Source organism: Corvus hawaiiensis, chromosome 3 (genome assembly GCF_020740725.1).
Source record: "Corvus hawaiiensis isolate bCorHaw1 chromosome 3, bCorHaw1.pri.cur, whole genome shotgun sequence".
NCBI classification, from domain to species: domain Eukaryota; kingdom Metazoa; phylum Chordata; class Aves; order Passeriformes; family Corvidae; genus Corvus; species Corvus hawaiiensis.
Window position 1 is genome coordinate 97,818,597 of NC_063215.1, and position 20,754 is coordinate 97,839,350.

Genomic DNA, 20,754 nt, shown 5'->3' on the forward strand with positions numbered 1-20,754 from the left:
TAAGAAAAATCGATTAGCAGCTCTCTTTTATAGCACTCTATGAAAAATTTCCTTATTTTTGCTCAGCAGTTTGGAAAGTGGCTGTAGAGAAAGATAGACTTGAATGACTTACCAAGGAGTCAGGCAGAGACTGCACCAGGCACTCACTCCTCCAAGACCTGTATCGCAGAGAGGTTCAAGTGAAAAGCAAGATACCAACCAGCACCATGGCTGGATTACTTATACAACAGGTCTTGCCACTAGTCATAAGGGTAGTTTTCTACTATATAGCAAAAGACATTCTATAGAGTAAAAACCATGATTATGCCTTGACTCAGTTCAGTTTCTTCCCCAATGCTCTACACTTGAACACCTCAGCTGGCTACAGCCATTCCCATGAGCCAATTAAAAAAGTGCCTCCATATGAGCCCAGTGATTCATATGCTACTTAGAAAGAATGCACATATTTGGGTGATGCTACATGAAAAAGATGGGGTTTGCACTCACTAGGGACAAAAATCCTCTTGCCCTTCCTATCCTGTACAAGGGGTTCCTTGCAAGCTCACATGCTCTGCCCTCAAAATAGGACCTAATTAGTGTACAAATATTTGGCAGACAGGTCACGAAAATAAATTTATCATTAACTCTCCCCTAAACCAAGGCAGGTTATCCTGAAGCAGTTTTACTTCGTACACATTTGCTCTGGGTAACCCTTCAGCTCAGGTACAACTGGCATATAACAGTTTCTTTAAGAAGAAAACACACATATTTTTATGGCATGGAATTACTGCAGAAATATGAAAGAGCTGCTCACATAAAACATATGTACCAGGAATAAAAAATAAAAGCAAAAATTTAAGTTACAGACAATTTTCAATAGGCCATTGTAATAGGCACAGTCCTTCTTTAACATCATTAGTTCTATGGAAAATGCATGTTTTACACATATTTATGGACTTTCAAAGACTGGTTTACAGCTATGTACCATGGGAGACACAGGCAAAGGATTTGCAAAGTGTTCCAGCCCTGGGGATGCAACCATAACTCCAATGCTGGGACTTCATGGGCTGGGAACCTCCATTAACTCCCTCTGGCAATATACAAGCTGTTCCCTTATATCCACAGCTGATTTCTAACCACAACCAAATATTGCCTCCCCGAGAGTCCTCCGTTGTGGTATGTGATGATATATGATATACCTTCATATGCCCAGTTACCTGGATATGAATTCAATTCTGAAATCATTCTGGTATACCGTGAATGCTGTGGCTCAAAATATTCAATCTTACCATGGGATTCTTTGTGAGGAATAACAATTTTACCTGAAGTAAGAGTTATTTTTTACGAGAAGAACCAAAGCAGAACTCTGAAACCCATTTTCCTTCTTTTCATGTGTCCTGTATTTACTTTAATTACCACTTCCTGAGGAAGACAGTGTCACTTTAAATGCACCCAAAGAAACAATTTTTCCATGCAGTTTCCCTATAGGAGCCAGGCAGGTTATCCTGAAAATGGATCACTTCATGCATACACCATATACTCTACTTCACCTAAAGATTCACACTGAAGAACTGGTCAGGCCCATGCAGGTTAGATAACTCTAAAAATATTCCATAAAGGTCTTCCTTTCTTATCAGGTGCATCTGAGAAATCTTGTCACTAACTTCATGGTCAGTCAAGACTTCTGATATTAAAGAGGTTTTTGCCCAGTTTCAAGGCATTGCTGGGTAGTTGGATCTTTCTACACTTGCACAGATCTTGCTTTTGAGCCTCCTCTAACTTTTTGGAAACATTTCTACATATTAACACTTAAGAAAGTGGGCACAGAGCAGACACGAGCAAACAGAAATAGAGGGAAACTGAAAACACTGGCATTTCTCTCAGTACATCAGTTGTGAAAGTGCTATTTCCAGATAGAATTCACCATAAAAAGAGAAGTTTCTAGTTAAGCAAGAAGTGGTATTAAATTCCACTTAAGTCTAATTTCTATGGTCATATTTGAATCATGAGCCATTTCTAAAATGTCGTGTATTTCTAACTCTGGTGAACTGAGACCCTGACAACACCGGCGCTTCTAAGCTGTGCTTGAAGCTATTTTCAAACATGGTAACAGCCTAATATGGTTACAACACAATTTATTAATTGCAGCTATACTTGCTAAGAAATTATGCTGTGCAGTATCTAAGTAACATCATAATTTTGGTAAGCCTACTTGTTTCAAAAGTAAAATTGTTTTTAAAAGCCTATTTGCTACAGAAAGTGAATGCTTGTTAAAACTGTATATGTATGTATGTATAACTGATATGAGGCACAGCTGGTTTACAGAAGGAAAAACCTCATTCTTCAGACCTGTGCATCATACTTCAAAAGCTTTATGTAATTATCTGTTTGTTTACTTATGAGCAATTGCTTCGGAGGAGCCCCCCAGTGAGTGTTTGCTGTGTGCTCTGCAGAGGGGTCAAGCACAACATACAGACTGTGCTCTGCAGGTTTGCCTTCACACACACAAAGGTATTTAGGTGCCTAATTCCATTTATACCCACTCTCAGTGAAATTGATAGAGAGTAAATGCCTCTGAGGACGTGATCTTTTGACATCAACGTGGATTCCCCAAATGGATCCAGGTCCGTGCTTTTACGGACACCAAAACAGCAGAAAATAAAAACATTCTGCTTTGTTGGCCTCCTTATCCTCTTCTATATTGGAGTTTCTCTAAGACCACGGTCCCTGGTAGAAGACATAACAGCCAAACAGGCTGGTCTAATTAACCAGAGTTTTTCACACTAATTAGGAACAACATAAGCATTAAGCAATCAATAGGACACCTTATGCCACTACTGCTTAAGTCTGCTTTGAATACTTCTGGTTCAGATGTACCCTTGAAGCATATTTGGAGGGTTCTTCCTGACATCCTCCTACGCAGCATCAATTTTTAGCAACAATAATCTTTCCCATTACACTGGAAATTGATAAGCAACATTGTTAACCTATGTGATGCAGCTGAAAGTCAGATGTAAAGTTCATATCGAGGAGCCAAAGGATTTTTTATTTTATTTTGGTAAAGTATTTTGATTACTTCTAATGTGATTGTATACTTGACCAATGAGTAACATAGTATGATATTTACCACACTGCAAACAAGTTGCATACAGACTTAACACACACATCCCACTCAGGAGCAAGGGGAACCATGCTCCACCAGTCACTGTACGCTCAGCAACTCAAACTCACTTCCAAATTCATATGAAATAACAATGCAATAATTTATTCAAAAGTCATTTAAAACTCTTTCTGAATAACTTCTTAAGGACAGCTGGCAGGAAAGTAATATGTCTTAAGTACAGATAAAAACAGAAAACCTGTAAAGCATCTTTTCCAATTGAGAGGCTCAACTGCTAGAATTAGTTCTTGGAATTTCTCCTTTGGGTGCCAGTTCAAACCTTGCTCCAAATGACCACTAACTAACAATCCTCCGGACTTTGAAATAATCCACAACTACTCATTATGATCTGTTTGCTGACTAGGTGCATGCAACCCCCTCACAAAACATCACATTCTCATATACTTATTTTAAAAAATGCACTTTTGTTCCAGTGTCCTGAAACTAACTGTACAAACACAAAGAACTCAGATGCCCTCTCAACCCCCACTGGAAGTGACAAGTGAGTCCTTCTAAAATTGCAGACACATACTGTCAAGTGCAGGTGTTTGTAAACAAGTTTGGAAATGTTTCTAATTATAAACCATATGAGTTAAAATTAGAAGTCCAATCCGCTAGCCTTAAATAAAAGAACTTCCAAAAGTGTTCATCTAAATGACAACAACTAGTGATGTTTCATTTATAACAAGAGCAGAGTTCCTGTGCCAAGCAGCACACTGCTCTTCACTGAACTTTCCACTATGAGTTACAGTACATTTCTTAAAAAAAAAAAAAGGATTCGATAAGAATTTTAATTTGCTGTCATACTATGATACTGTGTATTTGAAAGTACAATCTAAAAATACCCTATTCACAGGTCTCCCGTGTTTCATATAATTATAAAGAAGGAAAAAAAATGTTCCCAAATCTTCTGAATCTGTCTTGGCTGACAACATCAAAGTTCAGCTTTTCTGCGGAGCTTCCCACGCTGACCTTCTGAGAACTCAAACCAAACTCTGCTTGAGGGAGCCTTACTCTTCTGGATGAAGTTCTCCTCAATAACCTCAACTACTGCAAAGCTTGGCTTGCCTGGCACCAAACTGCTGAGAGACAAAACTCGGAAGGGCAATCCCAGAGCTCTGGCTGATGGAGATCTCGGGATTCTGTCACTGAACTTGAGATGTCTCAGACTTGCCTTCACTACTCTGATGTGGAGGAGGTCAGAAATGCAGCTCTAAGGAGCCACATGCTTCGACCAACACTTCAGACAGAGGCTGAGAAAAGGCAGATCCTGCAGCCCTCATACACCATTTACAATGCAGTATGATGAGATAGTGCAGACACACAGATGGACTTCAACTTTGCAGAAGTTTAGGGAGAAAACCGAGCTAAAGGAGAGGGAGATCTTTTAAGGGGAAAAGAAAAAAAAAGATTAATTAATCTCATTATTTCTTAAAGGAAACATAACAGCACATTTGAGCATGTCAGAATAGCTTCAGCTGATTACAAGGGAGCGAACATGAAACAATTGCAGAGAGGCTCAACTATGGCCTTAATTCAAGAAAGGGGTAGTCTCTGGCTGCACTGTCCTGAAAAAAATGGAAAGGGACATGGATTAAACAGTGAGAACCTGCTCCAGGAACAAGGTGGGACTGGCCCTGCCCAGCAGATATCCCTCTGTTCCCAACCTACAGCACAGGCAGGGGCTGTGAGTGGCAGTGAAACAACAGCTCTTCGTCCCCTGCACAGCCATTCTCCTCCTCCTACTCCACTGGGATGTTACATGACAGAGGAAAAGCTCAAACCCATCCTCCTCAAGAACCAGGACAGAAAGTAAGTTGCCCATGTCTCATCACAGTCAGGGAGCTATTTCACATAATAACCATTATCCAACCTTTCCTTTTCCTTCCTTTCCTTTCCTTTTTAGCATTTGCTCTGTAAAAATAATAGTGTAAAAATATTTTTTTTCTGGAGATCCTTTTGAAATTCACTGCCTTCAACCAACATGACCATACCAGTTTAGTGCTGTACCTGGCAAGTGTAGTGCTTTCAAAGCAGGAGTCTTGTAGGTGGCACTTCCTTTGCTGCAAGTCATAAAATAATGGAACTGCTTGGGTTGGAAGGGACCCTAATGATCATCTAGTTCCAACCCCACTCCAATGGGCAGGGACAGCTTCCACTAGACCAGGTTGCTCTAAGCACCATCCAACCCAGCCTTGAAAACTGCCAGGGCTGAAGCATCTAGTTTCTCTTGGCAACCTGTTCCAGTGTCTCACGACCCTCACAGTAAAGAATTTCTCCCTAATATCTCATCTAAACCTGCTCTCTGTCAGTTCAAAGCCATTTTCCCTTGTCCTATCATTACACCCTGCTAAAAAGTGTCTCCCCTCCTTCTTACAGGTGACTATAAAATCTCCTCAGGGCCTTCTTTTCTCCAGGCTGAACAACCCCAACTCTCTCAGCCTGTTTGCATAGGAGAAGGACTCCAGCCCTCTGAGCATCTTTGTGGCCTCCTCCAGACTCAGTCCACTGGGTCTACATTCTGCCATGCTGGGGACTCCATAGCTGGACACAACACTCCAGGTGGGGTCTCACCAGGGCACAGGAGAGGGGGAGAATCCCCTCCCTCAACCTGCTGGCCACTCAGCTTCTGTTGTAGCCCAGGATATGGTTGGCTTTCTGGGATGCAAGAGCACATTGATGGGTTTTATTGAGCTTCTCATCAACTAACCTGGAACTGCTTATCTCTTAAGCCATTCCCCGCCTTTTTAAGCCATTTTAAGCCAATTCCTTTTTTTTGGGGGGGACATAAGTAAGGGATGGAGAAGCCACTTTGGTGAAGGGACCACAGTAAAGAGTGATGGTGCATCTCATCTGCAGCTGGTGGCTTCTACCCCTCTTTTCCTCCTCATTTCCTAGGCTTGGGTACCTCATCCTCCCCTTTCCCGGCTGGTGCTGTGAGAGCTCCCTCTCCTGTTCCAGTTTAACCAATGTTAGACCCTGTTGTACTGGAAGCGTGGCCTGAGTGAACAGAGCAGGTTCTAAAAGAGTCTCAGTGAACTAGGTTTCCTGCCAGAAACTGGCACCAAAATTAATTCCCTGAGGGGGTATAACTATAAACTTCCAACTAAAACCTATGAAAATTTACTTCTTTATTGAACACAGATATATATTCACATGCCCAAATTTGTATACATGCTATGGATATTGTGTATACACAATATATACACATACATACCCACACATGTATGTGCACACACACACGTAGCATTGCAAATCTTTAGTGCTACTAACCTCATTGCTATTTTAATTCAAAGCAAGGATAAAAAACATTAGTTTCTACAAGCCCATCTAAACTTCTGAATGTACCTGTACTGGGTTAACCTAGAAAAACATTTTTTCCTAAATGAGTATATATTGGACCTGTGTTTGCAAGTCTAAAAAACCCAGGCTTTTCACCGGGTATATAAATATTTTAGTTAACAATAAGTATGTATTTAGGAGATTCTGCATCAAAGTCTAGATCAGATAGGGCAATTAACCCATTGCAGTTTTTCTAATATATTAGATGAAAGAAAATACATTTAGGAAACGCATAATCAGACTTAAATTAAGCATTTGAGTGGTAAAATAATCTCAGATAGCGCTTTATTTCTAATATTTTCTGCATGCTCAAAATGAAAGCATGAAGAGCAGTGCAATTGCATATATCTTCTACCAAAAATAGCTGGAAAATACTAAAGAAGAGTGCCTGCTGGGTTGGTTATAAAAGTAAAGTATAATCCATTAACTGCTAATTAGAAGCATCAGAAGCAGGCTTTGCTGCAATAAGAGCTGGCCCCTAAGTAGATGTTTCTGTAACCATTTAAAGGCACAGGGTTTCTCCAGTTGCTGAGAATGGAGCTTGGATGGTTTCAGCATAAAGGCCATGTGAAAAGAGACTATGGCACTTGGCCATGTTACCCAGCTGTTTTCTAAATATGATGACAGGTGCCATTTTTTCCATTTGATCGTGGAACGTAATACATCTTCAAACAAATTTTCCCCAACTAGTCTGGTGCAGTTACATTTCACAGATTCAAATGTAAGAATGTTTGCTTTTTTTCTCTGACAGACACATATTGCAGAGTCTTTGGCAGATATTTCATTATTGGCCTTTTTCTCAAAGCTGATTTTTTGGTTTATGTATTATTTTGCTTTTTACTGCTGTTATAGGAGGGAAAGAATAAGCACTTGGGCAAAGGATTTAATTCTGAAGGAATTAAAAAAGGGAGAGAGCTACTATTTATAATTAGACAATAAAATTGACTTAAACAAGGAAGGATTCTCTTCCTCTCTTTCACTACTTCCTAAAGGATGGGAAGTATTGCCATAATTTTTCCTCTTCTTTATCTGACTACCTACCTGGTCAAACTGAGCTCCTTTCCTATCACTCAAAGGCCAAACAGGTCTTTTGATCCATTTGCCTATGAAAAGGTCTTAAGGGGTCAGGACAAAAAAAGGCAAAGCCAGAAGAACTCCCAGTACTCCAGCTCCCTGCAGAAGTATCCAAGACACAGAAAGCAGCAATTATGGACATGAGTAACAAAGACATGACGCCTTGAAATGGACCACAGGCTCCAAACCCCAGCCATGCTGCATGTGGAGCCAAAGGGAGCTCAGCTTCTTCCAGGGCTGGAATGGCCTCGAGCAGCGCAAGAGGACAGCATACAAGTCAGGCTGCACAACTCAAAAAATCAGGAAAAAACCAAGCAGATAACTAACTTCCCATGTTAAAAAAGGGACGTAGCTAGCACAAAGGAAAATAGTTCAGTTCAATGTTTTGGGCTTTTTATCTCCATGGATCGATCAGCAAGTAAACATAGGAAGAAAATTTGTGTGGGGCAGGAAATGAGGGCATTTAGCTTTTTTCTTTCTGCCCTATTTTCATCTTCAACACAGAAGAAACTTGTTTCTTTCGTTTAAAGTGGTGAAATTGATTCATTACCATATTAATTTTTCTTAATGGATGCCCCTTTTTTGATTATTAAACATCTAAGAAACAATAAAACTGAGATTACAGTAGAAACAATAAAATCAAATTTAGTTTAAACCAATGTCATAAATATTTGTTAAACCTGGTAGAAGCTCTTACCAGGCAGATGAGTATATCAGTTTTCGTTCTGTATGTAAGAAAACAACTGTAAAATGCCCCAAAGCCATGGAGGGAGTCAGTGTCAAAGACATGATTAGTAGTTCAGAAGTTATCTGATTCGGGTCACATGGTGTTCCAAAAACCATACCTAAATATAGCATGCAAGAGATCCGCACAAAGAGCAATCCCATGATGGGAGCACACTAAACTCTCCACAAAATTAATTAGGGTTATTTTGAGGCAACCAAAGGAAAGCAAGGAGGGGGGAGGAGGAAATCAATCATTGCCCTGCCCAGTTCTGCAAGAGCAGATGTCCCTGGTATGGACAAGACCCAGTTTGCAGCCTAGGCACTCAGGGAGATGGTTCCAGTGGAGAACCCCACACGGCACCAGTGTGGAAGGTGGGTGGGGAGCACAGTGTGGCTGTATTAAGGAATACAGCTCACTGGGGAGGAGGATGACCCTGTCAGCAAGGGGACCAGCAGGAAGCCAGTACTTGGGTTCTTCTGTTGCTGTTAACAGCATCCTTCTAACACAGAAACAAAACAACCTTTTTGGAAAGGGAAGGTCCATATAAACAATACCCTTGGCACAAACCAAGACTCTGGGAAAAAACTAATGCTTCCCAAGGCAGAATGGAAAGAAAATAACCTGTTGGAAGTTGTTATCGCTGAAATCCTCCATTAGGATTGCCCCTTGACAAGGAGGAGGTTTTTCTCATGAAACAGTCTAAAGAGCTACTTCTAACAGCCTTCCCTATGTTTAGGCATAAGAAGCAACCTCATGGAAAAGTGTGCAGATCCTCAAAAGGCAGCGGGAGCGGGAGAAAGGGAGGAGTGTTCCTCAGGTCTTTTGAGTTTCTTTTGGTCCCTCTCTGTTAAGTGGCCATGCTATTTCCTATGTTTCCTGAACACTGAATTACCATGTGGCTTCTGACCTCTGCTGACCTACAAGCTGATTTCAGCCAGCTGGCCTAGCTCACAACTTCCCTATAAAATCTATTTCTAAAAACTAAAAAATTCTGCTGGTGAATGCCATGGCAAAGGTTTTAGGATGACCACAATCAGCAATTTACTTTGGCATCACCTTTGTTCCTAAATACCAGGAGGAACACCATTCTTTTCTCAAGCACTAGAACATGCAGGACGCGCTGATGTTACCTTGAAGACCCGGGCAAAGCCAAAGCAGGGGCTATGGAGAGCAGGACAAAGTGCAGGACAAAGCTGAGAAGAGGCAGAGTTGTGAGGAGTGCTGCTGTCAGCAGGTAGAAACCAGGCTCTTGAGCCCAGACCACGGAGCAGGTGCTCCAGAAGGCAGGTAACAAAACAGAGTGAGCGTGAGACACAAACTGCAAATTTCGGCTCCAACGCTTCAGGCCATTAGCAGGTGCTTCAGGCAGTCATCCAAATCAAAGTAAGAAAGTGGAAAGAGCCAAATGCTGGTTAAAGAGGTTTGCTAACGTGAAAATCCCAACACGGGCAGATAAAACGTTTCCCCATTGTGGGAGCAGGCTAGTAAGAAAAAAAGAAACAAAAAGCATATGCAATTTTTATAAAAACGGCTGTGTTGGGGATTTTACTATTCTGTACTCAAGCCCCGAGATGCAAATGTTGGCTGGGATGCTGAGATCAGCAGTTATATGTCCTCAGGTGGTTAGAGACAAGACAGAAAAGAGCTGGCATTTGGGGAAAATAGAGGGCCCATTTGATAACACTTCACTTGAGCGTAAGAGGGTTTCCCCTGTGGGTATTGTCCCAAAGAAAGCTCCAGGCAAGTTTAGAATGGTTCATTACTTGTCACATCTAGAAGGTGAGTCAGTTAATGATTACACTGACTCCCTTTTGACTTCAGCTTCACGTGTTTTCAATCTGAGAACTGTGCTCTCATCAAGTCAAATACCACTCACCACAAAAAGAAATATGGAGGGTATCTGCTTTTCAGATGCTCACGGCACACTGTAGTTATTTTATTTGTCAGGATTTTTCTGGCGCTTTGCAAACCACATTTTTGGTAGCTAATACATAGAGTTTGCAACCCATGTTCAGGGGGTGTCACTTTTCTGTAACAACATCCAGTTCAGAGACCTGGCACTTGCTTTGTTAGGATTATATAGTCTCCAAAGGGTCCAATATTGGGGCCTTGAAAGGATCCTTATAAAAGCTGAATATCTACTTCTTCAAGGGTTAATTCCCCAAGGTCTCCTCAACCTGGAACAACACTACCTGGCTTAATTTACCTTACACAGACATAAGAAATAGAACTGGCTACTCCAAGCAGTTGTTGGTGCAGGCTAATTATATTGGCCAATGATAGTATATTTAAATCAGATGGTCACTTGAACATTATTGACAAAGTTCTCCTCACTGAGGCTTGCATCCCTTGCCAGAGGCTAGCAGGCTTGACAGAAGGAGAGAAACAAATTCCTTTTATCAGAGTAACATGAGTCAGTATGTGGAAAGATACTTCCATCTGCTCTGTGTTTCTGGTGACATAACATTACCGTACAATTTGGTATACGTTTATAACAGAATAGATAAAACAAGATGGCTCAGCTACTATCGGTTTTGTTCCACATGCATGGGGAGTTCTCTCAAGCCATTTTCTATAGGAGTGGCTAAGACTCACAATGGAAATTCTGAGGGAAAAAACATGCTGTTGTTTATTTCAGAGTGAATGGCACAGACAGACAACTACGGTGCACTTCCAAAAAAGAAACAAATTCTCTTTCTCAAACTGCTCTCCAAGGAGATGCATTTGGTCAGGTACAGGAATCGCCAAAGGAAGCTGCTGCATCCAGCAACTTGCAGACACACACAACCTACTAAACACAACCCATGAGCAGAGTGGCCTGTGCTGTTTCTGCATTAATTTTGTGTCCCTGTAGGTTACCAGATCCCTGGGACTTTCATGGTCTGTGGGCAGCAAATCGGCTGAGCCAAAAGGGAAGGTTCCACCTGACTAGGCCAGGAGGAGCTATATTAAGCTTGTCTCAGCTGGAGGTCATTCTGCATATTTTGAAGGCTACTTTCTTGGTAGTTGGTCAAGCAACCAGTGACCAGAAATTAAGAACCTAATCTGTATAACATCCATAATCCACAGAACACTTCTGAAGTCCAGACCCTATGTGTATAAAGTTCTTAATTTCCAAAATGTTTGACCAAAGCCATTTCTCTCAAGGCCAAGCAGGCTCTTGGGTTTGTTAAGCAGTTGCTTCATGTCTCATTTCTAGTAGGCTGCTGGTAGCCCTGCAGCCAAGAATTCATTTTCACAATTCCAAAACATTTTTTGATACTTCCTGACCAAATGGCTTTGCAGTAGAAATCGGTTTCTGCCACCATCTGCTGTTCCATAGTTCAGAAGGGCTAACATTTTCCTTCAAGAGGGAAAAAGTTGGAGAGAATGCATGGCCAGTACAAATGCTTTTCCTTACTGTCACTTTATAGGAAAGGCTTGGCCTATTTCTCAGCAGCTGTGAAATTGTCATCAGCAGGATTCTTTACAAAGCTTGGTGGCATATGGAATATATTGCTCACTTCTTAATACTGTAAAAACAACCTTGCTGCATATCTGAGCTAGGCAAAGAAAGCAGGTGCTTGATAAAAAAAATTCATCATGCATCAAGCTTCAATGGACTTTATAGAAACTCTAGACAAGGATATTTTGGAGACAATTATGAGTTTGAATTAACTAAATAATATTTTACAGAAGCTCCTAGGCTTCACAGGCAGGACAGTCCCTTAAAAATGAGCAGGTGAAATCACTATGCCACAGGATAACATCATATTCTGCCATTCACAAAGGCAGCACTCACATTCCACACTGAAGGGAAGTGTCATCCCCCCCTCTGTATGGTATTAAAAACTGCTGCAAGAGTCCCATCTCCATTTCTGGTGTGGTAAGAGATTATTTATTTAACATCAGTTTTAGACCATCTCTTTTTTTCACAGATTGGCCTTATTTTTACAGCTTCTTAACCAAGAAGCAAATTAAACAAAATAATAACAATAATAAGAATAATGTAATAAATCCATGGCATTCTGGTAACCATACACACTGAATTGCAAACACAGGGCTAGAATTGCAGGAGTTTAGGTTCTCACTACAGAAGACACACAAAGAACAAAGGGTAAATGAGCTTGTTGAATATGCCGGTCTTTAAAGCACAAAGTAGTCAAGAGCATTTTCATACACAGTCAGAAATGAACATAAGATGAAGTACCAGGAAAGGGATTATGATGTGATGCAGTTACGTGCCCACTGCTGTGTACTGCCCAGTGAATGTCCACTCAGCCATCCCTGCACATACACACGCAGATACATTCACGGTCATTGGTGCCCTGCTGCACCTAGAACGGCCCCAGCAGGTGAAACCAAAGGGCCACTTAGGCTGACAGGCTTGTTTGGACCAGTGGCAAACAGCAGATGCTTAGTGAAGGTCATGGAGCAGGCATATAGTGACAATTCCCCAGACTACTCTTCCCAACATCCATCTATTTGCGGCTCAGAGACTTCCTTTAACACAATACATACAATTTTTCCAGATTAGTGATCTGCTTTTAGAAATCCTCACTTGCTGTTACAGATGATTATTCAGAGCAAGGTTCTCCAGCTACATTGCATGTTTCTTGTACTAAGTGAGCTATTACATACTGATATGGAAAAATCCAGCCTGCTGCCCTCATCCCAGAGGGAAGGGCAAACTGAGTATTTGGGCAGCCCGTGCTGCCTGAGCTGCTGTACAGGTCTTCTGTGCATGATCCAGAGGGAAAAGGGGTCTGCTGCAGCCATGGCATTGCACAGCAGGAAAGGTCCCTGTGTGATGGTGGAAGTTTGGAACTCCTGTCCTAGAGGTTATGATTTTGAGCTGCACATACACTATTAAAGCCATAAATACAGATCTGTCATCAATGGAGCTCTGAGGTTACTCTTTGATCTCCTGTCACTGTTCAGATAAGTGGCCTTTTAGCAAAATAGGATAGGGAGCACATTGCTGGACACTGAAGAAGTACCAGCTACATGGACAATCACGGTACAGCATGCACCTGTCACTTCCTCACAGTAACACACCAAGAGGGTCATCACTCTTCCAGAGGCATCCAAAAAACCAGTTCTTGTTCACAGTTCAATATGTTTGCTATTTATGCACCTCCTCATTGCACACGTAGCTACTCTATTCTTTACCACCCAACAAAATGTGATTAAGTCAGAAAAGAAGAGGCCAAAGGAAAGTGCAGTGTGCAAGAACAAAAGACTCTCCTGGCACTTTCACACTCTATTCATGCAATACACAAACCAAAAATAACACAGACCAAAGCCTACTGTCTAACTAAGCAGGCTTAAATAATATTTAGCTCTTTCTATCATCCAGAAATCTCAAAATACTTTACAAGAGTGTGCAGACTTTCCAGAATGCAAGCTGCTCCTAGGGACTTGCTCTTTCCATTAGACTGCATCACTGCCTCCAAATATGAGCACAGTTTTCTTGCAGCTGATATGGTAAGATGCATATGTGCATTAAAGGAATAGTTTTTACTTAATTTCCTATGCACTGATTGCTTTTAATACATTGTTTCAGACATTCTGTGTATAAAAGTAACAGCTTACCACACACCTATGTTACTGTGATACTACATGTGCAAGTAATACTTCATGCAAGATGCAGTCCTCCTTTCAGTTACAGTAGGAAGGTAATCAATAATCAAGCTATAAATGCCTCCTGTCAAAACCTTGATTCAAGGAAAAAGTAGGTTTAACAATCATTTAAAAAAAAAAAAAATGATAGAGGAAACAAAACCATGAAGAGATGAAGAGTTTGGTAGAAATAGGGAAAAGTCAATGCTTTACTCCAAAAGAGACAAGCTTGCAGAAATTATCACAGAAGGAGTGTTTCGTAACAAAATTCAAATGCCAACACGGAGCAGAAATACTTGGAAAGCTCAAAGTCTTACTTTCAGCATGACCTGTCAAAATCAGCATGGAGAGCAAAGGGAGTCAATAAAACATTCCCATGTTCACCTGCACTCTCAAATCAGAAAGCTTCTGTCAACAAGTTCTGGTCTTTGCTACAAAAGTGGGAATCCATGGTAACACCTCAAAAGGCTGAGGATAGATTTCAGATTTACACCTATGAAACCACACTGATGATTTCTAAGTATTTGTTGAACAAATTATATTTTGCATACATCAATGCCTATGGGGTTCTGAACAAGGGCTGTAACTAATATAAACAGCATATGAAAACAAACACTTGTCGAAGTTTTTTTTTATTTGGTTGGGGTTTTTTAAGGTTTGCAATGAAAATAGTATTGTTCAGACTAAAAAAAAAAAAAAAAAAAAAAAGCCAAAGAAAAGGAAAAAAAATCTACCAAAATTTGATCTCCATTCCCTCCAGTTAGAACTGTTGGTGTTTGTGTAAACTCAGCTCAGGCAAGACATAAATAGCATCTTTTTAAGCTAATGATTTTCACCACAGGCCATCTAAAACAGGTGTTAGGAGTGGCCCTGAAACAGATCCCATCTGTGTTCACCTAAGTTAGTTTATTTTTGTTTTGCTCCAGTTTAATGTATGTATACATCCTGTGTTTTCAGCTTGTCTTTTCAGCCCACTCCCATCCTCTGCACTCCCAATCTGTCAGCCAGACTCCAGGGACAGGAATTAAAAATGACCACGTTTAAAAACTGTACCTCCCCATATAACAGACTTTACAGAAGCAGAAAGACTAAAAGGCTGAAAAGTTCCCCATGGTCTTTGCCTATTAAATCCCACAGCTTGCCAACAGCAGGCCACGTTTTAGTGTCACAGAACAGGGCACCGGCTTGCGCTTCTGTGTGATGGAAGAGCTGGGGTACTCCCGTCTCTTCACATTTCACATCACACTGTTTGTGGAGAAAGTTGACAACACTGGGATGTTCAAAAACACCCTGTACTATTACACAGAGGAAGCAAGATGCTTGCTGAGAAATAGTGCTGACACCAGAATACGGTTGATTCAGCATTAACAAAAGTTAATTTTTGGTTGGTTCAGGCAGTATTTGATTAAAATACGATTAAATCCTCGTCAGACTTGCTTAAAAACCATTTTACACCCATCCCATCGGTCTGCATCATTCTCCATCTCACAATATTTTCCACCATTAAAGAGGTGGAAAGAGGTAAATTTCTGCTCATCAGATGAGCAAAGAGGTAGGCAAAGTCCTTGAAAAGACTAATGCAAGAAAGTAGAAGGAAGGATTCAGTCAACTGGCAACCAAACAGAAGCCTTCTGATATTTCCCACTGAGAAGTAACAGGATCTGGGCTATAGATATGTTTGTCAAACATATCTATAGCAGGGATAATTAAGTTAGTGCAGCAAACTAGGTGCATGCTTTGAAGTGTTCATGCAGTTGCTATACTGACTTTTCTTTCACCTGGTAGGTTAAGCTCACCATCTCCTCACACTTATTTGCAGACTCATGACCTACCCTCTGTCCTCATTATCACTTCGTTTCTGATAGCTGAACATCTTGGAAATTATATTCAAAGGTTTTGTTATAAATAAAGGAGACTAACAGAAGCCTAAATACAGACTTCTATCACCGAGGAATAACTGCCTGGAATTTCTTATGGCTCCTTTCTGCCAAGGAGTTCACATAATTTTACAAACAAACAAATACTCTTCTAAGATAGGTATTGCTATTTTTTCCTTTTTCAAGGCCTCTTATGATTAGCATCCAAAACCTTGATACTCAGTTTCCTGTAACTAGAAAAAAATGGGGAACCAACAACATTCTTGCCCTCCTTTGCAAAAAGCCCCATGGATGTTTCAATTTCTATACTGGTATCACTCAGAATAACAGGGTCAAAATATAAAACAGAAAGCTTTAAACCCCCTGTCTTTGGCAGTAATTTTTTATTCCACAGTATTACCAGCAGTGATACCTCTCCTGTAAAGACCAAAACTAACGCAACAGTTAGGATTCTGCTGGGGTTTCTGTCACTCGCAACAGCAGCACCCGAACATGCAGAACCTACAATGATATCCAGACTGATTCCCAGCGATCTCAGTGAAGCCAAGACATTATCCTGTATGCTTTTCCATACACCTGGGAGTGATTTCATATGCAAAGATCTTCACTTACCTACATCCTTCTACAAATCAGAGTTCTCCAATGTCTGTTCTTCACCCACCTCAACAGGGGCCTATCGACAGTCTCCACTTTTCTACACTAGGTTTCTAAGGCAAAAAAATATTATTACCCTGCTCACACAAGACAGGTCCAAGACAGTGGCTTGTAGCCCAACAGACTGGATCGGGACATCCACTCCTGAATTTCACTCTCTCAGAAGTAACTGGCATTTACTTCTGAGCAAGAGACACAATTATGATAAAGACAGCATATGCCCTTGTGCCTCCTCTGTTATACAGTTTCTACTTATTTTGTCAGATATATGCATTTTGGGTATTTATGGACCTGAGAAATCCCAGATCAGACATGAGCATTGTTGACAGGGCAAAACACTTCTCTAACTGTCCTTGTAGTGTCCATCCTGTGGGAACATATGGCTTTCGTTTTCCAATAACATCAGACAGATCCATTTTAACCTATTCATTTGGCAAAAAAAGAAAAAACCCTCTCTTGCTGCATTGGGTTGTTGCGCCTTTGCCTTTATTTCCAAGTTATTCCTTACTTAAGATTATTGTCCCCAGTATTTTATTTCTCAGGACACTAACACGCTGGCTGAAATCATATCTTCATTTTGTATGAGGGCAAAAAAATCTCACCTGGAGTCCTTTACCTGTACTCATAAAACAACCCATAAAACTGCCTTAGAATTCTGAGTCGAGCAGCAGACTTACCTCCCATACTCAGTTGTTTTCAGAGAGGCAAAGCAAATAAGCAAGATGGGGCTCAAAAGCTTGCCCTGAAAATAGGAATCCTTGCTTTTCTGAGGGCTCCAAGCCCATCTCAGGAGCAGCACACCTCACTGGCGCTGACGTGAAGCCCACGGCCTGACAGGCAGCCGGGGACCCCACATGCAGAGCTGCTGTCGGTATTGGGAAGCAATGGTGAGCAAGGGAGACCAAACTTCCTCCTCTGAACAAGCTCAAGATGCCATTTTCTGCAAGGTTACCCCCAATTCTTAAAATGTTCTGTAATTTACCCTTAAAAGCCAGTCATGATGGGATTCACCAGAATCTGTTACCTTTTATCTCCACACATACCCTGTGAGTGCCTTTCATAAGTAATATGGTTTACCAGATGAATGCTGGCAATATTTTCCACTAATTGCAAGAGTTACTAAACTGAACCTTAACTAAAATTAAGTTGACTATTAAAAGCTCAATGAGTAACCCAGCAAACGGAAGCACTGTGCATAGGATTTAGCAAGCATGCAAGTGATCTGGCAACCACCGAGGCACAATACTTACTGAACTTCCTATACCTAAAATTGGTTCCATACAATAGTCATACATTCGTGATGTATGATGAACTAATGCTCACAATGTTTGTGTGTGCTAAAATGCCAAAGTAAATGTATAATAATTCAAGCATGCTATTCTGAAAACACAAAGTGAGAGGATTGAATGTTGCAGGTTAATTTACAACATATACTCTCCATTAAAATAACAGATCTCCCTGTATCAGTTTTAAAAATACATGAATAATATCCTCAGCTATTAAGGTGTCATTATCATAGACAGTCCTACAAATTTTACCTACCTCTATATAAACACTTCTAGGCTTTTTAAGGAACACACAGTGCACTTGACATTACACATTAAGTTTATTCATTGTATACAAGCTTTTCATGATTGCAGTTTCTAAATCTACAAATATATCTTTTTTGTGCTTTTATAATTTCTAGGCTATATCTCTATACAAATATGTTCTACATTCTGTATTTCTGTTTTCAGGATTGTACACAGGTCCATAAATCAAGCAAGAAATAATATTAAGATTGCATGCAGTCTGGCTATCTTTGACAAACTAAAAAAACTAGGGATTCCCTGAGAAGAGTTCTCTCTCTCAGGAAAAAGAAAAAGAGAGAGAAAAAGAAAAATATTCTTATCTAATAACGTGGATAAAAGGTACTTTGGCACAAAAAGACAGAACGATCAGGAGAAATTCTAAGAGATTTCCTAAATACTGTCCCTGTTTTAAAAAAAGAAAAAAAAAAAAAAAAATCAGTATTTTGAGAAAGAGAAGGTCAAAGTGGACATATGCAGAGTTATGTGAAAGAGTTAAAGCTATTGATGAAAGACTATTTGCTGATAAGGATGCATTTATTTGAAATAGGATAGCATTTGGGACTACTCGAACAAAAGTCTACAGGAAACTGATAAATCAAGGAACTGAGCAGGATTTAAACAAACAACAGACATGGCTGAGAACACATGAAATGTCACGAGTACAGCTGAGAAATAAGTGATGGCACAGGACCACTTACTCTGCCACTAACAAGACATTTGCTTTGGCCTCCGCAGGGCGAGACAGCTATCAATCCTGCCACCGCTCCAGAAATGCTTGAGACTGAAGCCCTAAAAAAAGTGGTTATTATTTCTGGGTGTGCACATGGAACACCCCAATAAGTCTGGCTTTCAAAAAACAAAACATCCACCATATATCACAGTCAGGTGAAACCCTAAGTGACTTCTTGCAGAAAAGAGCTCTTCCTTCAAATACTGCTGTTATGAAACACCAGGGCCTGGATTCTCCAAGAAAACCTCTGGGAGCAATGCTTATTTCACAGCCCAGTACCGAACTTTCAGGTGCTGTGCCTGTGCCATGGAGCCCTCAGCCCTGCTAGTCACTCCTGTGCCTCGTACAGTGCCACCCAACTCAGGAGCAGCCATCGCCAAGCAAGAACGATCCAGTGCTGCCAGTAGGAGAAGGACAAGGCCACATTCATCTGTAGCCCCACTTCTTCTCTAGGACCTGTATTTTTAAGCAGTGATACTCAATTTTTTTAGTTTCAATACCTTTTTCAAGGTTCCCAGGCTGCTCCTGAAAGAAACCTACTGGAGGGTCCTTTCCTTCAAGGACACAGCTGGAGAGAGACATCACACACAGAAATCCACCATTTTGCAAGAAGAGTTTGCACTTTCTGAAGTCTGCTGGGATGTGAGGGAAAGATGGGAGCAGAGAGGCTCAACCTTGTCAGGATGGAAGTGCTTGAGAACATCCAAAGCAGATCTCTGGCCACCTGGGAAAGCTGGATATTGAAAATGTAGGCACTCACACAGGTTAGGCAACTTCTAAGGTTAGGTGGCAGTTCAGTGGGGATATTGAGGATCTCAGTTTGGGCTTTCAATGCCTAAATCCCACTTAAGTCCCGCTTAAGGCATCTAATCCTTTTGTGGATCTGGGCCTAAAGCCTTGCCAGGAAGGAGAGAGTCTATGCATGCAAAAGCCGATGGTCAGTGACAGTCTGGTTCTGCTAAAACTAAACTACACAGAGAACGACCTTATTTTGTACAAAGGAATAATGCAGAATAATCAAAGACGCGTTCTAGTCACGGAAAGTTAATGGAAAGTTAATGCAGCTGATACAGATCACAGTCCTGTCTTTAGGCCCTGTGACAGTTATGCTGACCTGGAGAACATTATAACCCATAAATCATGGGTCTCCAATAGCTCATGGGAAGAAGTACATTTGGAAATGTTCAAAAGACAAAATGACTACAGAAGTTCTCAAAAAACCACTTCAATTACCCACACCAGCTAAGAGGTAAAACTAGAAGGGAACAGAAATTTAAAAAACACTGTAATGATTACAAAGGGTTAATAATTCAAAGAATGATATTCTGTTATTCAGTGACCAACTAGTTTGCCATGCTCCATGGAATTAAGTAGTTTCAGTCCAGTTTCTAATAGCCAGGAATCCACCTGGCAAAAGTTACCGATTTATTTCTCACTTACCTGCAGTGCTGTTGGCTGTCTCAACCATGAAGTAAAGTGTGAGTGGATGTGGATAACAGTTTACCCTCTATTCCCTACACCTTGTATCTCTATATCACAAATGCATTTTTAATTTTTTAAGGTGCCTGTACTTACCCCCCCTTGAATTTAGTTGAAAGGACTGCAAATATGATATTTTCACATACAAATTATCTTATTGACAAAAGTGATCTTGGCATAAAAGTAGAATAGAATTACAACAATAAAATACAACTTATGTTACCATTCTATATTACTGTTATTACAAGACAGATACTATTAATTATTACCAATTATTTTAATGGTAAATATTTCTGCCAGATCCCAGGTATGCACTGTAACATTTAACTGACTGCAATCACTGAGATTCCTCTATGCTTAAAACACTGAGGTCTCCATTTTGGGGATTCAAATACATCTTCCCAGATCTCTGCTCCAAATGAAAATTCTCCTGCAGCTGCCCATCAACCAGCATCTGAATTTTATAAACCATGAGGGAAACAAAGAGACCGGCTTCCCAGTACTTCCTATCTGCAGATGGGCAAAGAGTTCTGGCGACTCATTCACTAACTCCTACAAAT

The 20,754-nt window shown here is 40.7% G+C and overlaps 1 protein-coding gene across 6 annotated transcripts in view; it reads right to left on the reverse strand.

The window, feature by feature from the left end:
* The window catches only part of ESRRG (estrogen related receptor gamma), a 374,779-nt gene that overhangs the window by 341,271 nt on the left and 12,754 nt on the right, over positions 1-20,754 (reverse strand). For 3 of the 6 annotated variants that reach the window (XM_048296144.1, XM_048296139.1, XM_048296140.1), the window contains exon 2: positions 113-158. The exons of the other annotated variants lie outside the window; for them this stretch is intronic. Coding sequence is in view for 2 of the 3 variants with exons in the window: in XM_048296139.1 (XP_048152096.1) it covers positions 113-158 (46 nt within the window). In the remaining variant the exon portion in view is untranslated. The remainder of the gene's footprint in view (positions 1-112; positions 159-20,754) is intronic. 6 annotated transcript variants of the gene reach the window in all.